Below are 14,982 nucleotides of genomic sequence, written 5' to 3'. Positions count from 1 at the left end.
GTTCTGGCTGATCTCACATGGTGATGAAATCCTTTAAAAGTTGCACCCCCAATTTTTTTTTCCCACAGAATAATCAGAGAACAAATCAAACTAATGGTTGTTTCTGTTCCTCTCCATCAGAAACATTAAACTGGTGCAGTTGGTTGGTTTTCATATGAAATGACCCATCTATCGCCTGGATATTCTTCTGTAAAATGTGACAGATTTGAACTCTGATGAACCCAACTGCTATCTGTCATTCAGTTTATTAATAAAACCCACGTAGCCGGTCATTGGACTGAAAGTTTATTGAACACTAAAATTACCATGCTTTACAATGCAGGAAGAGAAATATCAACGTAAAATATGCTGTACAGATTTTTACAGTCATTCACCAAGAGAACTTGAATGGCCTCACCGCTCAGAGCCCCACTCCTTTAAGGTATTATGTGTGTTCTGTCTTAAATCGTATATCATTGAGTAATATTATGCTGTATGTCTCTGACTAAAGTTAAATGCCATTAAAAACCAGAGCTCCAAGATTTTCAGTACAAGAATAAAAAGAAAAAGGTCTATTTGGTCCGCGTGTTATCCAAGTATTTAAACCCACCAATTCATTCTCTAAATAATTCTGTTGGCTCAGGTTGGAATTAAGAGAGACAGATTAGAGCCACTAGGTGAATGCTTACTGGCTAGTGGGTAGTTTGCTTGGTACATTGGACCCACAATACAGGTAAACTGTCCAAATATACATGTTTGGACAAACTGTATCAGTCCAGTATTTCTATGCTGTTTCCAACAACATAGAAATAATTCCCTGCAGAGTTAGATTCACCCCCAAAAATCTTATGAGCTATAAAACATGTTCATTCAAGTGAGAAATCCCTGAAAGTTCGTGAAATTTTTAAAAATAAAATAGTAATAATTTAGCTTAGTAAAATATTAATTTGTGTCTGCACCTACAGACTCAAGATATGATCATACCCATGTTTTATCATCTGAGAAGTGGTTGTTTTCATTAACGAAGCGAAAATGCGAGGGAAGGTGATATCTGGATAAAGTGTCATCCTCTTTCTCCTCAGCTGAACCTACTGAGCTGAAGTCAGAGCTCTAACACACGAAAATGTGCATAAACATGTTCATTTCTTCCTGATATCATTATAATTACTTATTGTTAGCAGATTAGACATGCGACTCTACGGCCTCCAGACAGCTAACAATGAGCTGGCTAAAACACAACAGCAATAAGCTAATGCTATATTAGCTAATGTTAGACTCAAGTATCCTAAAAATCAAATTTTCCCTCTGATAAACAATTTGATTACATTCTCACATCGTATGAGAGTTTAATCGCTAAGACTCTGAATCCAACAAAGTTAGCTCCACTTCAAAGAAAGTGTTACTAAAGGGCAGTGTTTATTGACAAAAAGTTCAGGATATCCTCAACAACACTGCGGTATCGTTGTCAGACAGAAATGAGCTTCACTGACTCATATTGGACTCAGCCACAAAGTTTTGCAGTTTCCTCTAGAGTCCATAGATGTCAATACATATTGCTACTGCTGAGGTGAACAGTGGACTGACAGCCTGCACTCACTACAGATGAATGGAAGCCACCTTAGCTAGGATTGTGCATTTGAATTGGGAGGGGTACGAAAACAGAACTTAGTTGAATGCAGTCTGCTATGTACTGACATCTAGTATTGAGATTTTGCACATTGTAACTTTAATCCTCTAGTTTATTTGAAGATTAGAATCTGTGGGACATGCAAAATTATCCTTAAAGCTGTAAATATCAAACAGTAAATTAGCAAACAATTGGTTTTTAGCTATTTTCTGTCTGCTGCTTTTCACATTTTTTATACCACGTAATTTTACCAAAAAAGCACATTGACTTTGTGAAGCTTTAGCTAACAACAATATGAGGTAAGTGTGCTAAACACTCATTCATTCATTCGTTTGTTTGATCCACAGGAAGCCCACCTGTGTGCCAAAGTTAAGCCCATCTCTGACATGGGAGAAGTAGTGTTCAGGGTGACATGAGGTGCAGGGCGTCACGCAGGACCAGTGCGTCATCGTGTTGTCATGGATGTGCTCGGGCAGGACGCCACCTTTCTGGAGGAGAACTCTGGGATGGGAAATTAGACATTTGGTTTGGTTCACAGCTGAGCGAAAAACACATCCCATATATGAAATCAATATTAAAGACCTTAAAGCTTCAGTGTACTATTTCCAACACATACTCAAATAGTAATGGCTGAAAATTTAAACAAGGACCTCCTTTCTCTCCTCTTACCTCCTCTCCAGACAACCCAGAATGGGTAAATGCAAGAAGACCCTTAATCTTAAACTGAAGCTCTTACTTGATCTTATTGATTAACTCCATAATAAATATAACACACTCTAACACTAGTGACAGAATGAAAGTGAACTTGGAGAATTCACTCAGCTATGATTTCCTCTGAGATGTATTTAAGTTCAAGTCTGAGTCATCACTGAGTGGCTGCCACAGTTACCTTTTACATCTTCAAAGAACGAGACTAGTACATCTTGGAACATCTCTTAAAAATAGAATCTGGGTAGTCAGTGCATCCACTAGTCTGTTTAGTCTGTTTAAATACACTTTGAATTTGTATATAAAACATCGTGAACATTTTCTGAAATTCAGGTTAAATTTGAGCCAGACTCAAATGAAAAAGGCATCTTCAGAATGCTTTTATGACCTTAGCAAGAAAATATAAATTTTATGTGAATGCCGATCAACATCCACAATAAATCCTAAATTTGTTTCTTGCTCTGCAATGACCAGTTTTCCCTCGTTGGTTAATCTTAGAGGTGGGAAGTAATAAAGTAGAAATACTTCATTACTGTACTTAAGTAGAATTTCCAGTTATCTGTTCTTTACTCGAGTAATTTTTTTTAAAGTGGCAGGTAATTTCAAATGCAGCGTTTCTATCAGCGAAACACACACAATGTGTTTGTGTGCAGTTTGTCACACAGTGTGTGTTAAAGGTCCGGCTGCTGTATTTTACAGAGAGTGAAAAGAAAGAGGGCTAACTTCACTCACAGATGGAGAAAGATAAGAAATACAGGACAGGAGAGGAAGGAGAGAGCTTAGATTTAAAGGTAAGGATTGCTCAGTGGTGATAAACTGGAAATTTAAGAAAATCTACTGAAGCTCTTAAGAGAAATTATTTTGAGTTGTGATTCATTTCTCCACACTGAGACCTTGCAATTGGTTTTAGGGATCCCCACCTGCTGAATCCCACTTTAACCTCTTCCCTATTCATTCTCTTATTACAGACTAAGACTCCCTCTACAATGTAGGCAACAGAATATAGAGCTATTTTCTTTTCCTTGTTCACAGACATTCTGTACTTTTGTCAGCTCTATTTAATCTATTGTGCGAGTGTTATCGTTTTGTGAGCCGTACCTGTTGGCGAGACGGATGTCGACGTGTGGTCTGGCTGACTCTGGATCAGGGACACAGTCTGGATGGATGCTCATGAAGTCCAACGCCTGGTCTCTTTCCATGGTATAGCAGCAGGGTCCCACTGATGGTCCCACAGCCACCACAATGTTGCTAACTTGGCAAGCAAATTCTGTCACCATGGCATTCACAGTGGCCATGGCAACCCCCATTATGGTTCCTCTCCAACCTGTAAATGTAGCCATTTCATCGTCAGAGTTCATATTGTAAAGTTGTACCACTGCAGCCTCTTTTGCACGCTCTCTTCAACTGTTTGGTTTTAGCTTGAATAAATAAATCCTCTAGGGGGCACCAAAGGCTAAAAAAATTTATATAAAGAGTCTATAGCATAATTAACACTGAAAGAATTTACTTTGATTCCAAAGAATGTTGAAGTGTGTGCTTTCTGCAAAGTCTTCTTAAGTTCCTCTACTCAAGTTTCTCTTTCACACACTTAGACATATTAAAAACACTAACTAATAGTTCTGATGTGCATTTTTTTTCTTGATTGGCCCCCAATGATATGATGGTTCCCTAAATTAGCAGTCAGTGGTCAAAACTTTGAGAAGCAGTGAGGGCTGACCTGCATGTGCGACTCCGATAACTTTTGCGACGGGATCAGCAAAGAGGAGCGACATGCAGTCGGCCCCTGGAGCTGCAAGGACGAGCCCAGTCTGATTGGTCACCATTGCATCGTAACTCTCGGGCTCAGCTTTCCCCAAGACCCAGACATCGTTAGCGTGGTTCACCTTCAGAAAACAAGCCGACAGTCCTTTAACAAAACACTGATCTCACATCACTGACCCTCAGCACTGAGGTCAGAACAAAACTATCCCGAAGTTGGAAAACAAAAAAACAAAAACAACTAAAAAAAAAAAGAGTGTTAATCTGTTAATTATTTGTTACTGTTGCATATTCATTTTCTTTGACTGTGAATGCTCATTTGCTTTAGTTTGTTAACATGTGAAATACGTTGGTGAATATTAAAAACAAAAGATTATATCAAACAGATGTGCATCCAGAATTAAATATGTAAAACTTGCACCTTAATATATGCAAGATGATATATTTTTATACATGCTACTCGTACTTTAAGGTGCGGCTGAGAGGATATTTTAAGTCTGATATTTGGTGATTTAAAAATCCGATATTCCAATATAATTTTTTTTTTTCTTTCAGACACATAGAATCCAAACAGGTTTCTCTATGTCTGTTACATGGAGCTATTTATTGCTCATTTGCGCTCTGTCTGCCAGCTTGGATCAGCTGGTTGTTTGTTGTGTTTGGAATGTGGACGTTGCAGGATGCCCTCTGGTGGACAAGTCATGTAACATCAACATTCATAACATGGTTGAACATGGTTGTTTCTCCCATCTCTTCCTTACTTTTTCGTTTTTCATACAGTTAATATCAGCTGATAATTGCAGGCTGCCAATTGGTCAGACTCCAGCTTTAATTACTACAAATATGTTCCAACACCCTTTTTAATTTACAGATAATACAGATAATACATTCAAGGGGAAAATTCTAATAGTGTTGAGTACCTTGACTAAATGCATGGGCTGAGGATGGAAACCAGCATGGAGGGCTAATCGGCGCCTGTTCTCCATTACCACAGCCACTGGGTCCCTCCTCCTGCAGCTGCTGAACAGATTCAAGGAGGATAAGGTTGGGATGTAGGACACACCACCTGTACGGGTGCTGAAGCCATGACCAAAACAATCTGAGACAAAGAGGGAGAGAAAAAAGGTAAACTGCTTTTCTAAAATAACACATTGAAATAAATACATTTAATAGCATTTAAATGAATGCTAAGCTACTTCTAGCTCGGTTTGTATTTATTTACCAACATCTTGTCAACAGATTATACTTTAATAGAAAATTTAACACAGTGCACTAAATGATAAGAAAATTCATTAAATGTCAGGATTAAATGATAACATGAGCTGATCTCATGCACAGTTGTGTGAAAAAGTGTTTCCCCCTTCCTGATTAACTATTTTTTGTATGTTTGTCACACTTAAATGTTTCAGATAATCAAATAAATTTAAATTCTAGACAAAGATAACACAAGTAAACAATTTCTAAATGAAAGTGTTTATTATTAAGGTGGAAAAAATTAAACCTACATGGCCCAGTGTGAAAAACTTTTTCACACCACTGTATGTCTCCTGTTATCAGTACACTAGGATATATTTGCATGGACATAGGAGTCCAACGGTATATGGTGTTGGGTATTGGTACATTCTCAGTTTCCTCTTTATCTAATAGATATATCACTATAGTTTAAGTGGTTATCAAATGATTAGACGTTATTATAAAATTAAACAGTCAAGTAGCAGTGAATCACTCTTTTTCCTCCATATATTAAAGACTCTGGAATTTACTATTGTGTAATATATAGTATCAATATATAGTATATGTATGACATATTAAGTTTTGATAGACAAACTCATTCTAGCTTCCTTTCAAATATACACCCATTTACAGAAAATGGAAAACACGCTGTTCCCAAACAGTCAGTGTGGGACGGGGAAGTCAAACTGTTTTCATTTCACATATCGTGCACTAATGTTAACAGGAACCTTAATTGTTTATTTATTACCGTACTTTGCTATTGTATGACTACAAGTGGGCGAGATCTTTATCAACAGGAGAAGCTGTAAAATATATAAAAATACACCTAAAAGTTTAAAATCTATGCACTTGTTCACATTTTTAAAAATAATTCAATGGCCCAAATTGGAGTCTTTGTACGACCGATTCTGGCCCTCGAGACTTATGTTTGACACCCTTGATGTAGGAGGAGAAATCCAAACTCCATTCACTTATACAGTAATTTAATAACTCCATAAAACTCATAAGTATGTTTTGCTTAAGCCGACCTGGAATGAGCGCAGACTTCAGAACTGTGAGTTCTCCCTTCAGCGCAGGAAGCTGCTGCATAAACGTCGACACTTCTTCGCACACTTCTTCGCCAGGTGAGACCGAATCTGTGGAGGCTCTGCAACTAGGACAAGTCTCGTCCACCGGTCTCTGCTTGTACTGGAAGTCGTATAGGGCCGTAAAAAGGAGGTTCTGGTAATGAGCCAGCACCTCTTTGCCCTGTGCGGTGGTGAGGACCGTGATCGAGCTCAGGTCCAGCTGGTCCAAAGTCTGCTTGAAACGGTACAAACTCTCCACTGTGGAGCTCGAGTCCAGGATGTGCACACTTTTGCAGGAGCTCAAGAACGTGTCTACGAAGCCGTTTTTCTCCCGGTAAGTGTTCCCGCACAGCACGAAGACCTGCGAGTCTGAAACCGAGTCCTCCAGCAGAGAAGCGCCCGTGCATGATGCACAGCAGCGGTGAAGCAGATCCACCAGCACGGCTCGACTCATCGCGGAGAAGCTGAAGTATCTGCCGCTCAGCACACAGAGAAAACTCGCAGACAAAGGCAGACTCCCTGCCCTTTATGCGGGACCGCAAGGAACGTGTTTGACAACCAACATACCTCAAAAACTACAGAAACTACAGCTGACTTAGTACTTCCTGCACTGCACAGTCGCTCCGCCCACTCTGGAAAGTCCTAACGCTCGGTGGAAATTCTTCTTTCCTCAGCATCTGCTGACTGCTGCATACAGTAAAGGTCGAGTGAAGTCCAAGTGTGAACAATACAGACTTTTCTGCAAAACATTAGGAGCACAGCAATGCTGGCCACAAACTGCACCAGCGTGTCCCCGAGAAATACTGCAAGTATTAACACAGTAATTAGCACACAGTGTAGGCTAAACCAGCTAAACCAGTCTACAGCATGTCTGTAGACACTCTCATGTTGTCAAACTGATATAGATCAGATAGAACGGGTTGTTCTAATATTATTAAAGTAACATTTTAACCTTTTTAATGGTTTTACATAATGTCATCATGTTGAGGTTATAAATGCATGAATAGGTTTAATCTAATGCCGTGAATAAATCAGAGTATACACCAAATGGAGTTCCTATTTTCTTTCAGCTACTTGATTGGAGTTTGGTATGGGTCATTTTAATGCCGTCATTCAAACTGTATATAGTACTGTGTAATAGAGTCACCCCCCATTTCTTTATATTTTGCTAGGAAAATGGGAAATAGGTGCAGCAGTTTGTTGAAACGTGTACAGGCCTACATGGAACTACATGGTGGATGAAAATGCAACTCTATTTTTGATTGTAACAAGACATCAAACACCACTGGCTGAAATGCAAACTCAAACCATTACACAGCCTCCACCATGTTTTACAGATAGCTGTAGACACTCACTGTTGGATCTCTTTCCTGACTCCCTCCATGCACACTGACCGTGCATAAATGTAAATTATAACTTGATTGTAATTTGTTGCTTATGAAAAAATTACAGAGTGACAGGATTAACTATATTTTAGTGTTTGAATGATACTAGCATAATGTAAATAAATAAATAAATAAAAAAGCTGAAAAGAAAGCAGATAAATGGGATAAAGAAGGTTAAAGTTCAAATGGAATTAAAATCAGGGTATTTTGTAACCTTAATTGATATGAGTGGCGTAACATAAGTAGTAGCACCACATTATTAATCATATTTTGTCATGATGGAAATTATGGTAATTGCCAGAGCATATGATCCCTGTATGTACAGTCCATGTGGTCAAACTCAAACTTCCTCTATTTAGCATTTGTAAGCATCAAAAAACCAAGTAGTGACTAGTTTATTATTTACTACAATGAAGTTGGAATAAACTAAAACCAGCTTTTTAAGGAACTGATTAAAGCACAGTATTTGTCAGAAATATTTTATATCATTACAGCTGTCTCGAGCTCTAAGTAAAGTCATTAATGCATTCTTTGTTCCCTATTTACACCAGCTTTACAACATATTATAACCCATTTATTATACTCATATACTGTCTAATATAAACAAAAGCAAGCGTCAGTGTGAATACAGTGTACAGGATTTGCCCCTGAAATCTGTACAGTACACAGGACAGTTTGTCAGCTGCTTTGCTTTCACAGCACAGACCGCTGCTAGACGCGAGGAATGAGGAACAACTGGGCTGCGAATGTCAGCTCTGTCTCTTTCTATGTGGAAATCTGACTCACCTGATGAGCAGGAGGATGTTGGATTTTCCCATGGGTTGTTTGTGAGCCACAGTGTCAGCAACGTAATTAACATCGGGTGCAACAGCACAACAAAGTAAAGAGAGAGAAAAACAAAAAGAAAAAAAATGTGCTGATGGTGCTGCTGGGAGAGGTCAGTGAAGGAACTCGAAGGCATGCAGGAAGGGTTTTACTGCGTGATGGGGTAAAGTGTGCTTCTGTGGCTCGTAAACTCTTTTATGCTTTATGATACAAAAGTAATAATTAAAAAAAACAAAAAAAAAACAGCCAGAAGTACCCAATACCAAATAGCTGAGAGGATTCATTTCAACATTTAAAAAACATTCAATTGTTTTCCTTTGTATATTTCTGCACTTTTTTCTTTTTAATCATTTAAATTTTTAATCATTATTATTTATTCATATATGAGTTTTTTATGATATACTATATTCTGTCATATTATATGTTATTTATTTTATTGTCAGTAGCCAAATGCAAAAGTGTTGAAACTATATACCTGCATCTCTCTCTCGCTCTCTATATATATATGTATATATATATGTGTGTGTGTGTGTGTGTGTATATGACTTTATTTTGTTCAATTTTCATTATAAATAAATACATTTTTATTTATATAGCACCTTTCAAGACAGAATCACAAAGTGCTGCACATAAGATTACAAGTCATAAAAAGATTTAAAAAGAGAAAATAAAACAGGCAAAAAATTAACCAAAAGCAGTTTTAAAAAGGTAAGTTTTGAGTTGTTTTTTAAAAACAGCTACTGATTCCGCAGTTCTTAATGCTTGGGGGAGAGAGTTCCACAGTCTAGGGGCCACAGTGGCAAAAGCTCTATCACCCTTAGTCCATTATACCATTATTGCTTTGTTTTAGCTTTAAATTGATCGATTGCATGTGCCCTGAGCCACCACCAGGGGACGCCAGATATCCAGCTCAGATACCATCTGCTTCCTCATCGTCAGCCTGCATGTTTGATAACACATTTCAAACTTCTCAGAAACTTACCAACCAGAAACAGGAAGCTTCACACATACAGATGTGTTTTACCTCACTGTGTGTTACCAGGCTACATGCTTTAAGCCCCATCTCAGGCCTTGCAGGCCTCCTTGCGTCGTGTATATGAAATGTGATGCTTGTCCCCAGTGGATGTCTCTGCTGCAGCTTTCTATTTTCCCACTCTGGCTGCCCACTGGGACTGAAGCTCCCTGTCAACTCTCCTGCCAAGGTTACAGCCTGCTCCTACTGCTGCTGAGGAATTTATTATCAGCATATATTTATATTTCTCCACTGGGATTGGTGCCTATTTCCATCTATATCTGTGTGGGTTTTTTGGCATTGGCATAAAGTGTTACAAAAATAAAGAAGGCCATACGACTCGTTCATCTGCCTAATGTGTCTATCTGACTGCAACTATATTTAATTTAATGATAATGTACTGCATTGATCCTGCTTGTCAGGAACAGGCATGTATTTTCTGCTTTCACTAAGTGGAAAGATTGTATGCGATGGCTTAATTCGTTATAGATTAGGTAATCATTTCCTAATGCTTCTTAAAACAGTCATAGCGTTTGAAGAAATTTCATTTTTTGACCACTTATTGCAGCTGGCTGCTGCATGGGTTGCCATATTTAATCTAAAAATGCCAGTGTAACAGCAGTAAAAGGGTCCTTACTTCTGAGACTGGGCACTTACATTTTCTGTCAAGTATTTCTGCATGTTTTTTGTGCCTCACCACAGTTAGTGGGAAATGATTAAATCGAGCTGTGAATAAAGTTCAGTGAATTTCTCAAAATAATGCACTATGCAATTACAATGGAGAGCGATTTGGTTCATGGACAAAGGTGGCTTTTTTTCTCAAGATTTCATGACAAATTTAAGAAGATTAAAGGTGTGGAGTGTGTTCCAAGTGCTGCATTTGCATTTGGCTGCAGTTTACGGGAATCTTAAACGTGGTAGTCAAAACGGATGCTGGCCCAAAGGAAGGAGGACATCATTAAGCTTTGAAAAAAGAAAAACTCTAGTTACTGCGGTCAGTCAACACTCTGGTGCAATATGCACTGATGAGCTCAGCAACAACAAAAGCCTTGAGACTACTGAGGGATCACTGATGACAGACAAATGTAATTATGAATAAAAAATTCTTCAGAACATCACCGCCAAGCCAAGAAAGAATAGAAAAAAACAGCATCGGGCCATGTCCAACCTGACAGGACTGTGAGTCATTATTAGGAGGGTAACAAAGGTTACATTTTTGCAGGTTAATGATGTCCTCCATTTTTTCTCTCTCTCTCAATGACTGTCTCATTAATACAAACACAAAGCACATCCAATATAAAAGTCTTGTATAATCATGGAAGTACAGTGAGGCTGCCGCAACAAACTAGTGTCATTATTACTGCATAGATCTGTGTAAGTAGGAAAAGAGTTTTACAAGTGGACATTTCACTGCACTGGGAATGTAGATACTTATAATATGTAAACACATTAAAAGCTGTGTAAATGTGCATCAAAAGAAATGTATTCCTAACTTAATTATTCAGAGTTCCGAACATTTTAGTCCCTTTTAGTTGTTTAAACCTTATTATTTTTGATTGACTTCAAGCGTTTTGTTGGATAAATGATCCCCATTTAAAAGCCCAATTTTACTGTACTTGTTTTCATTGTTTTATAAGAGTGTGTGCCTGGTGGAGGAAAAAAGCAAAGCGTCAATTTGACTCCTGAGTGAAGTGAGTTAGCAGGTTTAGGAACACTGCAGAGTGAGATTCTGCTCAGTGGTAAAATATTGATCTCTGTATTAAACCTAAAGCTGGCTCCACTGAGGTTTTTCGAGGCAGAAGTAGTAAAGCACACCCTGTTACAGTGTGACGTGTCACTGAAGAAACAAATAACTGATCAGATGTTCAGATTTAAGCTGTTGAAAATGACCTGTTGGCCTATAATCTGTGAAACATACATCAAAAATATCTCTCATTAATTATAGGGTTAACCCATTAATCTCTGGCTCTCTTCCACAGTGTGTCTTTGTTGTCTTACTCCCCTCACCCACAGCCGGTCACAGTAGATGGGTGCCCCTCCCTGAGCCTGGTTCTGCTGCAGAAATGTCATACTGCTAAAAGGGAGTTTTTCAATCCCACTGTGTGCTTATGCATCGGATTTTTGGGGTTTTCTCTGTTTTATTGTGCAATATAAACCAGCACGATGGAACAGCTGTTGTGATTTGGCGCTAAACTACCTAAGAATTTAACTGAATTTCTATCACAAGGCAGAAACTGGAGCTTTTGACAAAGTGACTTTTATCTTTTTTTTATCCAGCTAAAAAGGCTCACTTTTGTTTTAACTGATCTGGCCAAGAGGGCAGCAGAAACAAACCCTTCATAAATCCTGTCGTCTTTAGTCTATTCTCCAATATAAGCAAAGACATTACACATAAAAAAAAAAACACACACACACACACACACATAGGAAATCACTTTTTGGAACAACACCTGGTTTAAAGTCTGACCAGCAGTAGAAACCAAACTCACTGTTTCTGCTTTAGAGCTCCGGATCCTGGTGAAGTAACAACAATGACCAGAGAGGACTCAGGTATGGCTCTGGGAGCCTATCTTTTTACTCTGGGATAAAGAGCTCTGGCTTTGCTGCCAACAAAAATTCAGTTGGTAAATTTCTGCCTCAATGCCCGGTTAATTGCTGAAGATGAAATATCAAACCAATAAGCGCTTTCTTTATTTCTTATTATTTTATGTCATAACCTAGTTTGACGACTACCCCCCGACTCACTTCTACCCCCCCGCTGTCCCAGGCTCCACCGGCCGCTGACAGACACCAGACCCTGCCGTCGTGCACGTCTCTCTCTCTTTCTCTCTCTCTCTCTGCCTCTCTCTATCTGTCGGTGACGCGCTCCAAGGTTTCTTCCTACCGGAGGCATCAGCAGCAGCAGCAGCGGCGGCGGTGTATCGGTGACTGCTGGCTGAGAGCGCCTGAGAAGAGACACACGGAGGATTGTTCCCAGCTTCTCCCCCGCCACACACACACTCACAAGCACCGGGATTTATTGCGCTGACGCAATTTGCGGATTTGCGGAGCATCTATCGAATCTTCCGCTGTGTGACCCGGTAAGGTACGGATAGGTGCGCTCTCTGCTGTGTTTTAGACCGGTGTGTGTGTTTCATTTCCCCGGTAGATGACACGCTCCTGTCAGCCCGCTGAGCGGTTTACTGGAAGGCGCTGATGCCTTTTCTACCCCCTTTCTCTCTCTCTCTCTCTCGTTACTTCATCCTTCCGAGCTCAGTGTGAAACAGCGGGGTGAAACCAGAACCGAAGCTCTGTTAGTGACTGTTTATTCATTTTGACTCGCTATTGACAACTTAATGCGGTGCCGTGGCGCTTTTCAGCCAGCGGGGAGAGCAGAGGTGTCTGTAACAACGGGGCTCTGGATCCGCCTATTGTTCAACAGATTCTCCAATTAAAAGTGTAATCCAGCCGGAGTGAGGCTAGAAGTCACTAAGAGTAAAAAAAGAAAGAAATGAAAAGGCGAATAAATGAGGACTGAAAGTGACCAAATAGAGGGTCAGTACTTCTGCTTCTAGAAAATCCAGAGGAGGGGGGAAGGAGATTAATTGCAAATGGACATCTGTTCACTCTACTCTTTGCACCTGAGAGGCTTCGTGTGTGATGGGTTTTTTCTGTGTGTGTTTGGTGGCGTTTAAATGCTGGCCCTGCTGCTGTGTGAGCTTATGTGATGCTGGTCTTTGGTTTTGGGGGTGTGCAGGGGAGATCAGCTGTGGTGGAGGAAAGGATGCCCTTGCTATCAAGTCACCTTGACGACCCTTCAGCAGCACACACAGAGCTGCCTTTGTCATTGTCAGGCTCACACCAGTCACCTGCTTTCACATGCTGTCATAGCCGTGGAGCCATTACCAAATGGAGGGTTTTATGGGTCTGGCTCATTTCCTGGATATTTCCTGGATGTTTAGTTGTAAATTAAAAGAGTATTTCCAATAAACTGAGTGGCGTTTGGTATTAATTATAGTGGAAATTGAGAAAAGGGATGTCATAGCTAAGTCTGGCTCTATTGGAGTTTTTAAGAAATAAGAGAGTAATTAAGGGGAAATGTTGACGAAAGCTAACAAAGGAAAATGATTTTCTTTATAGCTCACTCTACCAGTTTGTGTAAAATCTATAAGGGAAATCCTCATTAAAGATGTCAAATTAAATAATAATGCAGTAAAAAAAAGTGTAAATAGGTTTAATTTGAACAAAATACTAGACTAAAGCAGTCTTTAGTTTACATTGTGCTGATGCTGAGAAGCTCAGGATAAACAAGATGTTCTTGGTAACACATTGCCCGGGTGACGTCCTCAGCACCATGGAGAGATGGCGTCAGGGAGTGTTAATAACAAACACTTCCTTAAATCTGATGGTTAGGTGACTCAGGATGAACCAATACCAGGCCTCAGAGAGAGAGTCTCTCTGAGCATCATCCAAGTGTTCGAGCTCAGTTTGTTGCACAATTTATTATTCGTTATGAATATTTCTTTTATTTAAATCTTGCCACCTTAATGGTGAAGTGGTATAGTTTTGGCAGGTGACCTGTGACTTGTGAAAATTTGCAGGATGGGAATATCAGCTTTAAGAGATTGATCTGCTATTAATTATCTCGATTAATCAGTTTTTACCTCTTAGACCAATATGATGTGGTTTTGTCTTATCATGAAACCTCAGTCTCCAGAGATATGCTGTGAACTTTGCTAGAAAAAATTGACATGCATTTTTTATGAGTAATTTTTTTAGCTGCACTGATTACAGATTCTGATTTTTACAGATTTTTACTAATTTTCTCTCTAAGACCTTTGCTTATAACGAGGCTGCTAGCCACTTTTCCTTTGTTAGCTTCTTTAAAATGTCCATGTTCACTTGTGTGAGGGTGCTTTAAGTGTCTGATTAAGGTTTGCTGTTATGAATGTTTAGGTGGTGGTCTCCCAGTGATTCACTTTGGTATATTTTTTGTTTTCACTCATAGTGAGGAGCTTCCACGCTAACAAGATGTTAGCTTGTAGCTGTGAGTGTCTGTGACTGTTTGCCGGTGCCACTGTGCACGTATTGTGCATGCATGAAATGCATCACCTCATTCTTGAGACTGCTTACATGAGGCTGACCAGCTGGTCACCGGTCAGGGCTGAGAACACTGGGAATTGGATGATTTGGGTGTCTGATCAGTTGATCACATCATCAATAGCATGCTACAACATTGACACTTAATTTCATTTCAAACCAGCATGATTATTCCTTATGGGATCTTGTGTTTTAGTCCTATAAATGAATTTTCTCCCTTCTTGTTCTGATTTTGGTCTCTACCAGTGATTGTCTCTTTAGCCAATTTATGCTTCATTGTGGAGATAATGTGTCATCTGGATGTGTTAA

At 39.4% G+C, this 14,982-nt stretch overlaps 2 protein-coding genes across 5 annotated transcripts in view; one reads left to right on the top strand and one right to left on the bottom strand.

The window, feature by feature from the left end:
* Window positions 1–272: 272 nt before the first annotated feature.
* lacc1 (laccase (multicopper oxidoreductase) domain containing 1) lies at window positions 273–7,037 on the bottom strand. The gene is made up of 5 exons (XM_084908814.1): window positions 6,334–7,037; window positions 4,993–5,171; window positions 4,032–4,197; window positions 3,413–3,638; window positions 273–2,107 (listed from the first exon to the last, which is right to left on the bottom strand). The coding sequence occupies exons 1-5, from the start codon at window positions 6,824–6,826 to the stop codon at window positions 1,927–1,929; spliced, it is 1,245 nt and encodes a 414-aa protein (XP_084764940.1). The 5' UTR covers window positions 6,827–7,037; the 3' UTR covers window positions 273–1,926.
* A 5,328-nt stretch (window positions 7,038–12,365) lies between these two features.
* Window positions 12,366–14,982, top strand: part of enox1 (ecto-NOX disulfide-thiol exchanger 1) — a 136,879-nt gene continuing 134,262 nt past the window's right edge. For 2 of the 4 annotated variants that reach the window (XM_084908485.1, XM_084908482.1), the window contains exon 1: window positions 12,366–12,674. The gene's annotated coding sequence lies outside the window, so the exon portion shown is untranslated. Of the gene's footprint in view, window positions 12,690–14,982 lie in introns of all 4 variants that reach the window. The other 2 variants (XM_084908483.1, XM_084908484.1) reach the window with 2 other exon arrangements.

This window comes from Perissodus microlepis, chromosome 16 (genome assembly GCF_051167445.1).
Source record: "Perissodus microlepis isolate ML-2025 ecotype Zambia chromosome 16, ASM5116744v1, whole genome shotgun sequence".
NCBI classification, from domain to species: Eukaryota; Metazoa; Chordata; class Actinopteri; order Cichliformes; family Cichlidae; genus Perissodus; species Perissodus microlepis.
This window is presented reverse-complemented; position numbering and strand designations above follow the sequence as displayed.